The 19065-nt window shown below is 38.8% G+C and overlaps 1 protein-coding gene across 3 annotated transcripts in view; it reads left to right on the plus strand.

The window, feature by feature from the left end:
* Nucleotides 1-19065, plus strand: part of TMEM117 (transmembrane protein 117) — a gene marked incomplete at both ends in the record, with an annotated part of 515344 nt that overhangs the window by 326417 nt on the left and 169862 nt on the right. For all 3 annotated transcript variants that reach the window (XM_082850801.1, XM_082850802.1, XM_082850803.1), the window contains one exon: nt 2918-3015. In XM_082850801.1, the coding sequence (XP_082706927.1) occupies nt 2918-3015 (98 nt within the window). The remainder of the gene's footprint in view (nt 1-2917; nt 3016-19065) is intronic.

The raw sequence follows: 19065 nt of genomic DNA on the forward strand, positions 1-19065 counted from the left end.
AAAGTTGCTACAACAATTCTTAAGAAGAATACATCTAAGAGCTTTGTAATCCATGAAGCTCTCTAGCAAATGCAAGATATTACCGATGCCATTGTATCTTCTTGCTGCCCTTGTTACCACCATGTCATAGAGGCTAAACTCACAGAGGAGCAAAATTTTCACTTAGATTGCTGTAGAGATCACTTGCTTTTATGATCATTTACTGACTTTTAAATCTCAACATGCATGTTCCTGCTCAGATTGTACTATACTCAAGCCCCAAGATGAGCTTATATTCTACTGAGAAAGACTGCCAACAAGGCATAATGTGATAAGGGGCGTAATGAAGTTCTGAGTTTTTTGCAAAGACCTAGCAGAGAGGAAAGGAGAAGGGAAGGATTGTGAGACTCAAAGATTTAGACAAATGTCTCCCAGCTTAGAAAGAAAGACCAGCAATTTCAAATTCTAATAATCTTCCCTGGAGTGAAGCATCAACAAGTTTCACATTGTATTTATGCTACACAGCAATATTTTTGCATTGTCCTCAGTCCCCCCTTTCCTGCATGTATTCCCACAAAGACTGTCCTTGACCAACACCAGAAATGAATTTGATTTCTCTAATGCAAAAGGTAATTGGATTTTTCTTTATTGAATGCATCCCTTTAATGACTGTCTCTGCTCCTGCCAATCTAGCTGCAAGTGACCTGACATTGATCTGATGATATGACTTAAAGAGTTGGAGCTGGGAGTGAAAAAGACCAGCTGTCTGGCATCAGAAAAAATGTTTTTTGCCTCATCTTGCTATTTTCCTGAGGAAATCCTTTGTCCTTGAATGTCATTTTTCCAAAACATGCTGCTGTGATAATTGGTCATATAGCAGCGGATTGCTTCCTTCTAGAAAATATGATAAGTATTTCCCAGAAATTCAAAGGATCGTGAGAGATTACTACAAACAACTCTATGCCAATAAAATGGACAACCTGGAAGAAATGGACACATTCTTAGAAAAGCACAACCTTCCGAGACTGAACCAGGAAGAAATGGAAAATATAAACAGACTAATCACAAGCACTGAAATTGAAACTGTGATTAAAAATCTTCCAGCAAACAAAAGCCCAGGACCAGATGGCTTCTCAGGCAAATTCTATCAAACATTTAGAAGAGCTAACACCTATCCTTCTCAAACTCTTCCAAAATATAGCAGACGGAGGAACACTCCCAAACTCATTCTACAAGGACACCATCACCCTGATACCAAAACCAGACAAAGATGACACACACAAAAAAACTACAGGCCAATATCACTGATGAACATAGATGCCAAAAACCTCAACAAAATACTAGCAAACAGAATCCAACAGCACATTAAAAGGATTATACACTGTGATCAAGTGGGGTTTATCCCAGGAATGCAAGGATTCTTCCATATACACAAATCAATCAATGTGATACAACATATTAACAAATTGAAGGAGAAAAACCATACGATCATATCAATAGATGGAGAAAAAGCTTTTGACAAAATTTAACACCCATTTATGATAAAAACCCTCCAGAAAGTAAGCATAGAGGCAACTTACCTCAACATAATAAAGGCCATATATGACAAACCCACAGCCAACCTTGCTCTCAATGGTGAAAAACTGAAACCATTTCCACTAAGATAAGGAACAAGACAAGGTTGCCCACTCTCACCACTCTTATTCAACATAGTTTTGGAAGTTTTAGCCACAGCAATCAGAGGAGAAAAAGAAATAAAAAGAATCCAAATAGGAAAAGAAGAAGAAAAACTGTCACTGTTTGCAGATGACATGATACTATACATAGAGAATCCTAAAGATGCTACCAGAAAACTACTAGAGCTAATCAATGAATTTGGTAAAGTAACAGGATACAAAATTAATGCACAGAAATCTCTTGCATTCCTATACACTAATGATGAAAAATCTGAAAGAGAAATTAAGGCAACACTCCTATTTACCACTGCAACAAAAAGAATCAAATACCTAGGAATAAACCTACCTAAGGAGACAAAAGACCTGTATGCAGAAAACTATAAGACACTGATGAAAGAAATTAAAGATGATACAAACAGATGGAGAGATATACCATGTTCTTGGATTGGAAGAATCAACATTGTGAAAATGACTGTACTACCCAAAGCATTCTACAGATTCAGTGCAATCCCTATCAAACTACCAATGGCATTTTTCACAGAACTAGAACAAAAAATTTCACAGTTTGTATGGAAACACAAAAGACCCTGAATAGCCAAAGCAATCTTGAGAAAGAAAAATGGAGCTGGAGGAATCAGGCTCCCACAGTTGGAGGGAATGGTGAAAACATCACAGTGGTGATGTGACTTTACCCAAGACGGGCAGGATTTGTGCACCTGAGAAAAAGAGGTGGAACATTTTTGGAACAATACTGGATAATTAGAATCATATGCCATAAAAAGGGTTCATGTCTTATATCTCACACATCATTGAAGGGAAAAAGGGAGAGAAAGGAAGGTAATATTTTGACTAGTGATATAGGTAAAAATCTAGACACATCAGGAAATGTTTGAATTTTGGAGTTTCTGATTTAGACACACTTAAAAAGAATATGACACTTTATTTATTATGTTTTTGTTTCTATGGAGAAGTTAATAGTATCTTAAAGATGCCTCCTTGGATAAGGTAATCTTGATGTTTTTTAAAAAAATATCACTATTTGATACGTTGAACAGCCTTAAATATGCTCATTCATTATGTGAAGTCAAATGAACTGTTATAACTTTTAACTGAAGTATATTCTTCTAATTTTCATCTCTGCATATATTCTAATGTTAAAATACATACATATTTTATTCTTAACAAAATGTGAATTATATACATATTTAAACCTGAATGGAAGATTTCTGAAAGCGCTAAATAAGTTTCTTTCATTGCTTCAGGTCACTGATATGATGCTTCAGGACAAGCCCTATCCTGATTGGGGAAAATCTGCAAGAGCTTTCTGGAAGAAAGGAAATGTTAGGATTATTTTATTCTGGTAAGAGATTGTTTCATTTATTGTCATATGTCTTGCCTCATTCACAAGGACTTGCGGTGGATTTCGTTTTCTTTAGATATATAAAATTCTATCTAGAGAGGCACTTCTAGTGCACACTGTGCTCCATTAAAACGATGAAAACCATTATCCTATTTATCAATTAATTTCTGCTTACACATTGTTGCATATACACATTTACAAGAGATACATTTACTAATATAGTAAAGCGAATAAGATTTTACCAGAGGTAAGTAGGTTTTTGAGTCAGCAAAAATAAGCTATAAGTTTCATCAATGGAATCGGGTATAAAAATGTCCCCAGTGAGTACTGAATTTCCAGTGTATTTGACAGGATATAATTTTGCTTTGAAGAAATCATACAGTGAAGGAAGCTCTTTACAGACCACATCTGGCTCTTTGGCACTTCTTTTTGTACCAATAATTTCCTTTAGCTCTCCAGCCCAATCATTGCAATTAAAAAACAATCCATGTCTTATGGAACTTTGTCTTTTGTGGAGTCAACATTATTTATGTATATCTGAAGAAGCTTAGACAGAAATGGTAGGAATATAGAGACAGCAAGAAGGGCACTTCCACCAGGCCGTGTGACAGTGATTCAACCCGATGTATGAAAAGTTATCTACATTAACACCCAGAAGCCTTGTAACTGATGATGACTTGTGCTTCCTAAATTGCATTCTGTTCACCTGCCTTTCAAAATGAAAAAAAAAAGAAGTCTGTTTATTCTTGGATCTAACTCTGAGGGTTGATTTTTTTTCATGTACAAGCTACAAAAGTCATGGTCACTAAGTACTTGGGGGAAAATATACACTCTAAGCTATCTTTGTGCTTTAGCACTATTACTAAATGTTGCTTCAGATGTATGGCATTTTGAACTCAATTAACAGCAAGTAAACAAAAAGTAGATTTTTCAATAACGTTGTAAAAATGAATATGATTTTGTAGATGTTTATTCACAACTTGCCTCAGAGTCAAGTGTGGCCTATTTTATGGCACATTTACTTCGTATTGTTTCCTGTTTGTAAGTTCCCCATGTAGCTTGACTAAATAATATGTAATATTATAATTTTAGCAAGTATTCATTGAAGATATGTTTTGCTCCAGGCACTATGCTAAGAACTTACTCATTTAATCCTGATAACCCTGTAAGTAAGTGCTATTATTATAAGCATAGGTCTCTGAATTCAGTGCCCCAGTTACTAAGCATTATATTAGACTGTCTCTAGAAAAACAAAGGATACATCGGTGTGCAAATTCCAAATGATTATCCTTAATCCTTGTTTAGATAATGGTGCTAAACAAGAACGTGAGATTCTGGGAAATCATTCTACCCTATAGAATTCTGTACAGGGGTTTTAAGAATCATAATTTAAAAGGAGATAAACTCTAATATTAAAAGTCTTTAAGGACTATCTCTCTTTTAAAATATCTACTTACTATGTTTACAGATATTTTGTATCATTTAATGTATCTTCGAAGGCAGCCCATTGATTATTGTTCAATGTGGCCAGTTACCTAGGTCACACGTATATCATTTGCAAAGATGAGCCATGCATATCTGAATGCCTCTATTATTGTTGTCATTAGCTACTCTTAGTTGCAATTGTTGTTTCAGAGGAGAGGAATCCATACTAGATTTCTCCTTAATCATCTTAGTACATTTTCCTTCAACGTTATTACTCAAATCTGTGTATTACCAATCTCTGTTTATACAAGTGTGTTTATTTTTGACATATGTGATAACACAGTCCCAATGGATAATCTAAAGCGTATTTTGAATGTTGTAAAATAATTTAATTAGTCACTGACAGATAATATTCTTAAATGGAGAGCAAACTAAAATTCACATAGTCATTGTTTCTGCAAAATTATTGATTATTAGGTAATATATTTGAGAGATGATTTTTATTGTTATGTTTCAGAAGTAATATTTCAAATCATGGAGAGCATAAAACAACTGGAGGAAAATTTAAATGCCGCTTTGAACATATTTTTTCCTATTTTATCCATTCCATACCGTTAGATTATCTTGACAACAGTATTCATGGTTTTAAAAGAGAAAAATCTGATGCAAAATATTGAACATGGAAATTATGTGGGAAGCAAAAAATCTCCCTTTTTGTTCATACTTTTCAGATAAAAGGGATTTAGCAAGTGTAAAGGGCATTTGTTTTTTTAGCTCTAGGAGATAAAAATACAGAAATCATTGGCAAGGTTTTAAATGAAATAAAAGATAGTATTTACATACTATGTGTCACCCACTCAAAAAGAGGTATTTTCTTTTGGTTTTACCCTAGTTAAGGAGAGACATATTCGTGTAATAAATCTGTGGTGAAGAAATTTTGCAAAGGAAAGCTTTTATACATTGCAATGTGATTAGGAGTTTAAACAGTACAACATGCAACTTTGTTGTAGTAAACTTACCTTTACCTAAGTGTAGCTGCTTTAACTCACAAATGCCTGTCAGAAACTATTTCATTTGCAACTGTGTGGCTAAGTTCTTTCTGATTCTTAGTGATAGATGTCTCTACATTGGAAAGAATGGTTCCTATTTCTTTCTGTAATTGTGCAAAGATGAGTCTGCTATAACACATGGGCCTTTATGCCTGGGAGGAGACTAAATTGTGGTTGATTTGAAAATACTAAATGGGAAAGGGCAGACTATTTATAGAACTTCCCTTCCAAGGCCCCATTCCCAGCCCTTTTGTTAATTAAAAAGAATAAAAATTTAAAATCAAAATCCTAGGTTAATGCCATATACTGTTCTATTTTCCAGAGGGGCTACCAATACCCCTTTTCACTCACCTGTGTCTGAAGTAAATGTATACATAAACGTAGACATAAAAAAAATAAGTAGTATGATATTTATATTAGCTTCTATCTCCCCACTTTATTTACTCTCTAGAGACACAATTTATATGCTTTTGAGGGGAAGCATCTTGGGATATTTCCCAAAGGCTCAACTTTTTAAAAAATAAGGAAGGCACTCTTCTGTGATTAGTCGGGGAATTGGTGGAGGAAGGAGTTGGGAGAGCTCGTGGTCATTAGGGCTTCCTGGATAATTCAATTCCTTGCCTTGGAGACACACGAGAGGTTTGTACTTTTCTGCCCCCTCTGATCACATGACTTGCTTAGACCAATTAAAATGTGAGTGAAAGAGGCTTGTGTCATCTCTAGGTAGAAGCATTTAATTGCCAGCGAGAAGCACTGAAAGGGGCTCCTTTCTAGGTAGCCGTTGTGGAAGTCTGTGTCTAGCTGGAGCACTTGTCATTCAGGTTCCCTGAATGACCTGGATAAGCCCAGCATCCTTTACAACACATGTAGTGTGAGCGACGAATATACCTCTGCAAATGGTAAGCCATTGAGATTGGGGGATTATTTGATACTGCAACATAAACCAGCCTATCCTGATGTATCCAGTCACTGATCCCTGGAAATGGAGTGCTGTCACAGCAGAAAGCAGAAATTTTAGTCTTGAGGGCTGGACAGCAAATGGCAAGAAAACTAATGAAGGCTGGAAAGATAGTAATACAGGTATTATAGTGGCAAAGCATTTGGTAAAAACTGTGGTCTGTGATTACTTAGATGCCTGGAAATTGGAAAACATAGTGCATTGCTGTGTGCATCTGTGTACAACTGTCCACTTCAATTCCACTCTGTTGCACAGAGAAAATTATGTGGGATTTTTTTGATGATTAGCATATTTATATTTTTTAAAAGTACTTTATCTAGTACTCTCATGGTTTGGGTGGGCATCTTTTGATCATGATTAACTTTATTCTTGACTGAGAAACAAATGAGCTGCTGCTGGTTTTCCTGCTTTGAGTTTCATGGTTATTATTCAAGTCTAACAAGGTTGTTTAACTTTGACCATTCAAGAGCTAATCAAGAAACAATTATTGTCTTTTTTTTTTTAATGAGGAAACTTCTTTTTTTTTATTTTTATGTTTTTAACATCTTTATTGGAGTATAATTGCTTTACAATTGTGTGTTAGTTTCTGCTTTAGAACAAAGTGAACCAGCTATACATATACATATATCCCCATATCTCTTCCCTCTCGCATCTCCCTCCCTCCCACACTCACTATCCCACCCCTCTAGGTGGTCACAAAGCACCGAGCTGATCTCCCTGTGCTATGCGGCTGCTTCCCACTAGCTACCTATTTTACATTTGGTGGTGTATATATGTCCATGCCACTCTCTCACTTCGTCCCAGCTTACTCTTCCCCCTCCCTGTGTCCTCAAGTACATTCTCTAGTAGGTCTGAGTCTTTATTCCCATCCTTCCCCTAGGTTCTTGATTACCATTTTTTTTTTTTTTTAGATTCCATATATATATGTGTTAGCATACGGTATTTGTTTTTCTCTTTCTGACTTCACTCTGTATGACAGACTCTAAGTCCATCCACCTCACTACAAATAACTCAATTTTGTTTCTTTTTATGGCTGAGTAATATTCCATTGTATATATGTGCCACATCTTCTTTATCCATTCATCTGTCGATGGACACTTAGGTTGCTTCCATGTCCTTGCTATTGTAAATAGAGCTGCAATGAACATTGTGGTACATGACTCTTTTTGAATTATGGTTTTCTCAGGGTATATGCCCAGTAGTGGGATTGCTGGGTCGTATGTTAGTTCTCTTTGTAGTTTTTTAAGAAACCTCCATACTGTTCTGCATAGTGGCTATATCAATTTACATTCCCACCAATAGTGCAAGAGGGTTCCCTTTTCTCCACACCCTCTCCAGCATTTATTGTTTCTAGATTTTTTGATGATGGCCATTCTGACTGGTGTGAGGTGATATCTCATTGTAGTTTTGTTTTGCATTTCTCTAATGATTAGTGATGTTGAGCATTCTTTCATGTGTTTGTTGGCAATCTGTATATCTTCTTTGGAGAAATGTCTATTTATATCTTCTGCCCATGTTTGGATTGGGTTGTTTGTTTTTTTTGATATTGAGCTGCATGAGCTGCTTGTAAATTTTGGAGATTAATCCTTTGTCATTTGCTTCATTTGCAAATATTTTCTCCCATTCTGAGGGTTTTCTTTTCATCTTGTTTATGGTTTCCTTTGCTGTAAAAAAGCTTTTAAGTTTCATTGGGTCCCATTTGTTTATTTTTATTTTTATTTCCATTTCTCTGGGAGATGGGTCAAAAAGGATCTTGCTGTGATTTATGTCATAGAGTGTTCTGCCTATATTTTCCTCTAAGAGTTTTATAGTGTCAGGCCTTACATTTAGGTCTTTAATCCATTTTGAGCTTATTTTTGTGTATGCTGTTAGGGAGTGTTCTAATTTTATTCTTTTCCATGTAGCTATCCAGTTTTCCTAGCACCACTTATTGAAGAGGCTGTCTTTTCTCCATTGTATATTCTTGCCTCCTTTATCAAAAGTAAGGTGACCTTATGTGCGTGGGTTTATCTCTGGGCTTTCTATTCTGTTCCATTGATCTATATTTCTGTTTTTGTGCCAGTACCATACTGTCTTGATTACCGTAGCTTTGTAGTATAGTCCGAACTCAGGGAGACTGATTCCTCCAGCTCCATTTTTCTTTCTCAAGATTGCTTTGGCTATTCAGAGTCTTTTGTGTTTCCATACAAATTGTGAAATTTTTTGTTCTAGTTCTGTGAAAAATGCCATTGGTAGTTTGATAGGGATTGCATTGAATCTGTAGATTGCTTTGGGTAGTATAGTCATTTTCACAATGTTGATTCTTCCAATCCAAGGTCGTGGTATATCTCTCCATCTTTAATTTCTTTCATCAGTGTCTTATAGTTTTCTGCATACAGGTCTTTTGTCTCCTTAGGTAGATTTGTTCCTAGGTATTTGATTCTTTTTGTTGCATTGGTAAATGGGAGTGTTTCCTTAATTTCACTTTGAGAAACAATTATTGTCTTAACATACATGTGTGGAAGAGTGACATGATAATAATAATAATAAATGGAATAAACTAATAAAAATGACCTGAGAATCAGGGGAAATGTCAGTTAGAAGGGTTTTAGTAATAGCTCTACTAATATCCAACTGTGTGACCTGTATGACTACTTTGAGTTTCCATTTTCTTTTCTGTAAAAGGGATGTTTTGTTATTTTTGTGGTCCTTTTCAGCTCTACAATGCTATTTTCTACTGTAAGATTAAGGTGTGAGAGAGTGAGTAATTCTGTCTGCTTTGCTCCAGAGGCCAGAATATGGACTGCTATAGTCTGAATGTTTGTATCCCTCCAAAATTCCTGTGTTGAAATCCTAATGCCCTATGTGATGGTATTAGGCAGTGGGGCCTTTGGAAAGTGCTTAGGTCATGATGGTGGAGCCCTCAGAAATGGGATAAGTGAGGTTATAAAAAAGGCCTCACAGAGACCCCTAGCCCTTTCCACCATGTGAGGACACAGAGAGAAGGTGCCAGCTATGAATTAGGAAGGAGGCGCTTACCAAACATAACCATGCTGGTGCCTTTATCTTGGACTTCCAGCCTCCAGAATTGTGAGAAATAAATATCTGTTGTATATAAGCCACCCAGTGTGTGATACTTTGTCATAAAAGCCCAAATGGACTAAGATATGAGTCAATGAGTGTTAAGTCACATGGAAGCAGCTTTGGATACATGTATGAAAGAATTCCCTAATAATGAGAGCGTCTGAAGTGCTGAATGAGCCTGCCTGATGAACTGCTGAAATCCCCATCAGTGGAAGTATTCCTGCCAAGGCTACATAGTCTTTCAGGGATGCTATACAGGATTTTCACAATGAATGAGAAAAAAGTAAATCACTTGAAATTTTCATCAAACTTGAAGGTTCTGTGACTCGACATTTTTAACTAGAAAAGTACTGCATATTGATTTTTAATAGAGAGGATGATAATTATATTTTAATAATCCCATCATCATTACGAACAGAATTTTTACATTAGACAATGATTCATGAAAGGTTCCAGGGGCAACTAGATTATGCACAGCATTTTGCCTCACTTCCCAAATAATAAATTAGCCCATATCTTCTCTCTGGATGGATTTTGTCTTTTTGCCTTCAGCCTTCCTTCTATCTCAACATGTCTCTTTAATTAAAAGCTGCCTCTGTGAGGAAAAGCAGAACATTTTTAGCCCAAAGCATGTAATGTACCTACTGAATCAGTCACCTTAACTTTAAACATTGCACTAAATTAACAAGCTCCATTTAAATCTGGCTACTTCTCAGCAGAAGAATCCAAGGATATGCTTCACCTGGTTTTCTTGCTAGATGTTGTTTCCTACTTCTGGCTAAAAAGATGATTGATGTTGCATTACTGTTTTGTTGAATTAATGTGTTGTCATATTATTTAGAGATTTTCATTTAAAAAGTAAATTCTGTATTTATACCTGAGGGATTTAACTCTCAGGTGTATATTTATGCCTGGGCATTAACACAATCCCATGCCCTTCGAGACTTAATTTTGCTGAATTAAGAGCAAGTCTTGTTTGCATTTAACTTATTTAAGTAAATACTTAAGCTCTGAGTACAATATGAAATAGTGGTTAGAAGCAGACTCTGAAGCTAGTTGCCTGGCTTTCGGTCCTGGTTTTACTACTTACTATTGTGTTAGTTGTTTTAACTGGTATTATGACATGTTATGACTGGTATTATGAGCACCAGGTGCTCTCCATGTTGCTGAGAATACAACTTTGAGAGCGAAAATAAGGACTCTGACAGCATAATTTTCTATCCAGTGAGAAATATGGGGGCAGGAGGTAATACCCACCAAGGTGTAGGTTCAAGGTGAGCTCTCGGGATGGTTTTGCTAGGGCTGAAGTGTCATTTCAGGATAAGTAGGGGCCAGAAACATGGTGATTCGTTAGTTATGTCGAGTGAGGCAGAGGGAGAAGTTTAGGGTATCGTTGAGTAGTTAGGCTTGAGCAGCTGAACAGGAGCTTATGTTACTCACTGAGACAGGAGATCCTGGCGGAGAACTGAGTCTTAAATGGAGGCATAATGAATCCAGGCTTGAGCATGCTGAACTTGATGTACTAATTGAGATACCTAGTAAGCAGGTCCTTATATGGAATCTGAAGCTGAGGAGTGAGGGAGTGAGGTCTGAGACAGAAATATAACTAACATTTATTTCTTGGTTTACATTTTTATACTTTTGTAGATGTCATTATCTACATGTATGGGGTGTTTGAGTGGGTGTACAGTGAAAATAAAAGATCTACTAGAGTAAACCTACGGAGCTCTTTTATTTGGGAGCAGGCAGAAGAGGCATCTGGAGAGAAGACAGAGAAAGAGGGGACAAAAAGAATGAAAAGTCCAAAAAGGGTGTGTCATAGATGCCAAGAGAAGAGAGAATATCAAGAGATATAACAATGTCAATAGTCAAGTGCTAGCAATATATCAAATAATATCAAAATGCAAAGTGTCTATGGGATTTCACTCTAAGAGGACCATCAGTGATGAGCTTGGCAAGAATGTTTTTGCAGAATGTTGCTGATAGATGCTAGACTTGTACCGGGTCAACCCACGATTAGGACAGGAGGAAATAGGAACAGGGAGGATATTCAGAAGGTGAGAGAGAAGGCTGGAGAGATATCTATATTTAAACATGAATAATCCCCAGGAAAATTTTAAATGTATTTACTGATTTGGCTATTAATTGATTTGTCTTGTCCAGAGCATATTCATTTTTCTCCCAAGAGATAGAGGTCATTTCGAATTACTTGTTGCCCAGGTACTGAATAAAAGGCTCTTAAATTAAATTCTGTGGTGAAATTTCACTCTTTGTTATTCTCATTTTTTAGTAGAAAGAGAATAAATAGTTCATAGGGTTTTAAATTTAAAAACCTTTAAAAATTTAAAGAAATGCATTAAAATCAAAATGGTGGCTAAGTTCTCTACATATTTATGCTCAGATCACATTACTTGAGAGCAGGATAGCATCTCACTTATCGTGTCCCTAGGACTTAGCATGGTGCCTGGCACACAGTAAGCATTAAATACACTCTTGCTGAATTAACTACTTTGGTGAGGACTTTCAAATATATAATACTCTAGGACAGTTTTGAAAATTTCTTTAGATAGAGGACTTCACTGAAGACGATAAAAGGATGATTAAAAGTATTTTGACTTTGTGATTAACTGATGCTTTATAAGAAGATATATAATCCTTATGAATTTTTTTCTGAAAAATTTTTAGAAATATTTATTTTCAGTATTTTTAAAAAATCGTCTTGGTTGCAAATTATGTTCTTTACCTACAACTAGAAGGTGCATTTAAAAATCGTGGAATATGTTTCTACAGTGATGCAATGTCAGCCCCACACTGACCGTGAGGGTCTTTAACTTAGGATCTTTTCCTCATCTCTTAAAGGTGAGTAAGGTTTAAGGAAAAAGGATTAATTAAACAGTGTTACATTAGTTACTAGTAACCTCCCTATTATAGGCCTTCATTCTAATAGCTAAAGCCTGGAATAGCAACTCTGAGTCCAAGAACAATCCTCCAATTTATGAATCTTTGAAAGAAAATGCCCTTTAATAAAGGCTTGGAGATACTGCATAGTTTTTCTGTATAACAGCTGTTGGTAGAACATAGTTATTCCTCTTCAGTCTTAAATTTATTGGTTGAATGGAATACTCCCCTGAGCTGGGAGACCTAAGTCATACTTATTAAATTTCTAAAGTATAGGTCATGTTTTCAAAGGTCCCTGAGTTCATATATAATAGTATAAATGCACAAAATTAAAATAGAAACAATAAGTTCTAGAAGAATAGAAAGCAACATTTAACCAAGTTTAGTGACTCGATCCATTTCAGCAGTGTGGGAAACCCTGCCTGTCTTTTCCTTCTTTGTCATGAGTGTGTGCCCCCTGTCGCACCATCTCTAATAGACGAAAAATGCAAATCTTTCATATTAACAAAACTCCAAGTATTTCTATGACTCCATCTGTTAGAAAGCCCAGATATTATTTTCACTTTTGCTATTTCCCCACATCTCCCACTAACCATTGGTAGAATTCTTTGAGGTATTTATCTTCATCCTGCAAATATTTACAAAGTGGCCACAATACAAATGTTTTAGAGTAAAATGTCTTTGCTAGCATAAAAATCCTCCTTAAAAACATGTTTGTTTTTATGTGCTTTGGTCAAACCTGCCTATTAGGATTAAGGTTTCCTATTCAGGAGACAATTATCATATCAGAAGAGCTGTCATTCTTTATTTAAATCCCTCCCATCAGCTTTTTGTAGATTGAATGGGCCGAGAAAAACATCTCGGTGTCACCAAGGTACAGCTGGTTGTTTAGTGCCCATGATTCACTATGGTTCACATCCAATGCTGAGATCTGCAAGCCACCAATTCAGTTTTTTGGTACATTAGTCACTGTTGGAAACTCACAACTGATCGATTTTCAAACCAGAATTGCTGGTGACTAATACTCCGATGTTCTCTGCAAGGCAACTCTTTTACCATTATCAACTGGAAGTGAATCATTGTTTATTTCATGAACCACTGATCAAAATTAAGGGAGATGAAGAGTGCAGGCAGGGTTCATCCAAAACAAGCTGAGGCCTCTGACAGTCCCCATCAATGTGCAGTTTCTTTCTGGTACCAGACTGCTGCTATCACCCAGATCTAATATGAATTCACCCCATTAGCTCTGGTCCCAAAATGCCAGCTCTTGTTTTCAGAGTATCCTATTCCTACATTCCCCCCACCCCTGCCGGCCAGAGCTCCCTGTGCCTTCTCTCTTTAGAAGAAGGGATGGAGGCATTAACCATATTAAAGGCTGAAATGCTTTGATGTTTGCTGTTGCACCTAGGAAGCTTTCTGATGAACTAGAGGTAGAATGTATAGGCAGGTGTCAAATCAGATGAGGCACTCTGAGTTTGTCCTCACATGTATATTTATTAGCCTAAAGGTTAAATATAGTCTGATTATAATGGCTGGGCATATAAGTAACCCACATTCTGGAAACCAAACAAGAACCAGTGTCTCCATACGTAAGCTGGACGAAGCTTTGCTATTGAGTGAAAAACAAAAATTCAAGCTTGTCTCATACATTCATTCAATCATTCATATTTGTTGACTGTGTTAGGTAGTCTACTGGGAATGCAACAGTGAATAGGAAACATACCTAGTTCTTGCCCTCATGTAAGACTTACTGTATATCTTACCAACTAGCTTGCTGGTAGGATAGAAAAAAAAAAAGAAATAATTTTAAAAAATTATAAATAACAGTAAGTTCTAGGAAGGAAACAAATGTCAGGGACTGTACCCCTTTCCAGTTCTCTCCCTCTTCAGGTCACATTTCTTGAAAGACTTGCCCACACTCACTCTCCACCTTGTTATTTGCCAATTACACTGTCATCTCTTCTCTTCTACTCCATGGTGGTTTCTTGCCATCAGTTCTCCTGAATTTCAGCTTGTGTCACACTTCCACTGCACAAACCAGCACGGTTTTGGAGGTTAATCAAGCATTGGTGACTTTGGTGGGCCATCTTTTATTTAAAGTGGGCAGGTATGGAAGGACATAATTGAAAAGTAATACTTTGACCTTTTTTTTCCATCATTTTCAAAACTCAGCTTTATTGAGATATAATTTACATAAAATAAAATTTTATTTACAAAATTTTAAGTGTACATGGGAGTTTGGGATTAGCATAACATTGTGCTAATTAACACAACATTGTAAGTCAACTATACTTAAATTTTAAAAAAAATAACACATGGAGAGGGACTTCCTTGGTGGTGCAGTGGCCAAGAATCTGCCTGCCAATGCAGGGGACACGGGTTCGATCCCTGGTCTGGGAAGATCCCACATGCCGCGAAGCAACTAAGCCTGTGCTCCACAACTACTGAGCCTGTGCTTCAGAGCCCAGGAGCCACAACTACTGAAGCCCACGTGCCACAACTACTGAAGCCCGCACACCTAAAGCCCGTGCTCTGCAACAACAGAAGCCACCGCAATGAGAAGCCCGCGCACCGCAACGAAGAGCAACCCCCGCTTACCACAACGAAGACCCAACACAGCCAAAAACAAAATGTAAACAAATAAATAATATCCTGTGATAAACCACAATGGAAAAGAACAGGAAATATAATGCATATTTATGTAAAACCAAATCACCCCTGCACAGCAGAAACCAACACAACACTGCATATCAACTATACCTCAATAAAATAAATTTTTTAAAAGTGGTATACCTGATGAAAGGCAAGTACAGTAAGCCATGGGCATAGCAGGTGGACTTAACCCAATCTCGGGAATCAGAAAGTTGCTCAAGCATTCCAGGAAAGGAAAGAACGTGTGCCAAGCTCTGAGGGGGCAAGCAGGGTGACCTTGATGAAACAAGTGAAGTCCGATAAGGCTAGAGCCTCACAAGCAGCACAGGGGACCAAGCTCATTACAGTAGGGGAGGGCCTGGGACTTTGTGTTTTTGCCAAGTTCTCCAAGCTCTCCTGACGCCCTGAGAACCACGGCCTTAGAAGAGTACTGCATGAAGCTCCATTTCCCACACCAGGCCTCACCGGATGGAACTTGCCTCCTAACAGATCTTGCGTCAAGTCTCCACATTGTGCAATCCTCTATCACTTCTTCAATTTTTTTGCAGACTGTGGGGTTTTTTTTTATTATTATATGCCTTCATTTATTATTATTGTTTTTTAAATTGATGTATAGTTGACTTACGATGCTGTGCCAGCCTCAGGTGCTCAGCAAAGTGATTCAGTTATACATATACATATATATTCTTTTTCACACTCTTTTCCATCCTGATCTATCACAGGACATTGAACACAGCTCCCCATGCCATCCAGCAGGACCCCATTATCTGCTTTATATATAGTAGTTTTATGCCTGTATTTTAAAAATCAGCTTTCTTCAGGTGCAATTTATATACAACAAATTTTACCAATTTTAAGTAAGAAATTTCAATGAATTTTGACAAATGTATACAGTTTTAAAACCACCATCACCCAAAAAAGTTATTTTGTGCCCTTTGCAGTCAATCCTCTTCCCCATTCCCAGCCCTGGGCAACCACTAATCAGTTTTCTGAAAGAATAGTTTTGCCTTTTCTATAATTTCATATAAATGAAATTATACAGTATGTGGTCTTCCATGTCTAAGTTCTTTCATTTGTATAATGTTCTTGAGATTCATCATTGTGATGTACATATCAGTAGTTCATTCCTTTTAGTTGCTAATTCATATTCCATTGTGTGGATGACCATGGTTGTTCACCAGTGGATGGACGTGTGGGTTGTTTCCAGTGTTTGTCTATTACAGATAAAAATTCTATTTAAAAAATCGTATGAGTTTTTGTAGGAATGTGTTTTCATTTGTCTTCAGTAAATACCCAGGAGAGAGATCGCTGGGTCACACGGTAAATGTATGTTTAACTTTGTAAGAAACGGCCCAACTCCTTTCCAAAGTGGTCATTTTGTGTCCCACCTAAAGTGTGTGAGCGTTCCAGTTCCTCCACGTCCATGTCAACTCTTGGTCTGTCAGTCATTTTTTTTTTTTTGCGGTACACGGGCCTCTCCCATTGCAGAGCACAGGCTTCGGACGCGCAGGCTCAGCAGCCATGTCTCACAGGTCCAGCCGCTCCGCGACATGTGGGATCTTCCCGGACTGGTGCACGAACCCGTGTCCCCTGCATCGGCAGGCAGACTCTCAACCACTGTGCCACCAGGGAAGCCCTGTCAGTCATTTTTTAAAAAAATTTTATTGAATTATAGTTGATTTACAGTGTTTTGCTGTTTCAAGTGCACAGTAAAGTGATCCAGTTATACTTTTTCAGATTCTTTTCCATTATAAGTTATTACAAGATGTTGAATATAGTTCCCTGTGCTACACAGCAGGTCCCTGTTGGTTATCCATTCCACATACAGTAGTGTGTGTATGTTAATCCCAAACTCCCAATCCATCCCTCCCCACCCTCGCTATCCCCACGGGTAGCCGTAAGTTTGTTCTCTATGTCTGTGAGTCTGTTTCTGTTTTGTGGATAAGTTCATTTGTATCATATTTTCGATTCCACATATAAGTGATATCATACGATATTTGTCTTTCTCTGACATCAGTCTTTTTAATTTTACCTGTTTCAGATTGTGTTTTAATAAAATCACTCTTCCTGCAGGAAGGAAAATGAGTTTGAAGGGACAAAAGACCCACTGGGTGGCTCTTGCGGGAGCCTAGGTGGGAGGCTCTGAGAGAATTAGAAAACCTACGGTCTACTTTCTCATCAGCAGACAGAGGGGCTGCAGGAAAGGAATTGTAAAGAAGAATTTACCTTTGAATGTACCGGGCACACTGATTTCACAGAGGAAACATGGACCTGACCAGCATTGAACAGGGAGCGAGTGGCAGGGCCAGAGGAAATGACTGTCCTGTGGATACCTGCTCCTGACCCTGCTTTGGGGACTGGGGACCCCAGCGGTAGAAGGGCAGGGGCAAGGTAAAGATGTAGTTCTTTTGTCCTTAGCTGAGATGATGAAGTAAATCCTCACAGGAAGGGAGTTATAAGTAGTGGTTAGTTGTCTGTAAAATTAATTCCAACAGCGTTCGATTCATTCAATATTCATTTTCAAAGTGGCTGAACTTGACGGGCACTGCGTCCTGTCTGGGAGCACAGACCTTCTGTCCAGTTCCTCACAGTTAGGGGAATTCCCTGGCGGTCCAGCAGCCAGGACTCGGCACTCCCACCGCCAGGGCCCCAGGCCTGATCCCTGGCCAGGGAACCGAGATCCCGCAAGCCACTTGGTGCGGCCAAAAAAAAAAAAAACTTGCTTGCACACAGGTTAGTGAGTGAGTGAAGGGAGCTGACCATCATTTCTAACAGTGTTTCCTCAGGCCTCTCATGTATTTATTTGTAACCCCTTGCTGAGTGCGCCCAGACATGCCCAAGGACAGCCCTGGAGTGAACATCCCTGCAACATCCCTGTTGCACAAGGTGAAGTTCACTGCACTCACTTTGCAAGGATGAATTAACATAGTCTCTATCTTCTAGGATTCCAGCCCTGAGTGCATACATCCTCAGCTCTGGTTCCCAGAAGCCACCCAAGCACCTGTTTCACGCCTCCCCCCCCACCACTACCTGAGCAAACTGAGCTGGGGGTCGCCCCCAGAGAAACACTAGGAAGACAGAGGTTATACAAGTATACCAATGCCAGTCAGTGGCACAGCTCGCAGCCCACCAGATTTATCATGAGGCCAATCAGCTCTCAGCGTGCCCCGGGGAGAAAAATGCTTATTCCTTGGGAGAACAGAAAGTGGAGCTTTGGCCGAAACCACTTTGCCTTCAAGAGCAATTTTTTAATCCCTTTGTCTGGTGCATGAAATCAGTTCCCAGAGCACAGGGGTTATTAATAACTGCGGGACCTTTTCCCAGCCTCCAGATCAATTGGCAGAAGCCTCTGGTTCCTCCCTTCTGGATGCTTCTATTATTTAGAGCTGGGAAGTGGCCCCCTCCTTGAAATGCGTATAGTTTTTCACGTGACTTGGGAATTGCACAGCGCCCCGACCCCCCAGCCCCCAGCCCAACAAACCCAGTCGACCAGGAGGCCTCACCCTCTAGTCCGTCTTCCCAAGCTGGCTCAGCCTGCTGGGGTCTTTGCTTCCGCCAAGATGGCCTGCTCTCCGCAGAGCAGTGCAGCCTCTACCTCTCCTCCAGGCTGGCTCTTCACAGCCCAGTGCAGGCCCGAGTGCTGACAGGGATCCAACTGCCAGCAGTAGAGCCGGCCTGATTTAGAATAAGGTCACTTTGAGCCAGCTCCTCTCCTGCAGCTGGTGGAGGCCCCAAGGCAGCTGTTGGCTAGGTGCTAAGCGAGGCCCAGACCTCAACCTGGGGACCTGGGGGATGCTATGCCAGCAGCTTCCGTGCAGGGGGAGTGTCGTAACGTAGGTCTTCCTTCAGAGCTGCCTCTGTCCTTCTCCTCCTCTTCCCACCCCTCCTGGGGGCCTAGCCATGCCCGTGGCTTTCCCAGGCTCTCAGCTCAGGAAATTTGGATCCTCTGTCTTGCATCCTGCAAGCTCCACATCACCCCCTGTCTGCTTGCCACCTCCCCAGAGG

This window comes from Leucopleurus acutus (genome assembly GCF_964270905.1).
Source record: "Leucopleurus acutus genome assembly, chromosome: 11".
Lineage (NCBI taxonomy): Eukaryota > Metazoa > Chordata > Mammalia > Artiodactyla > Delphinidae > Leucopleurus > Leucopleurus acutus.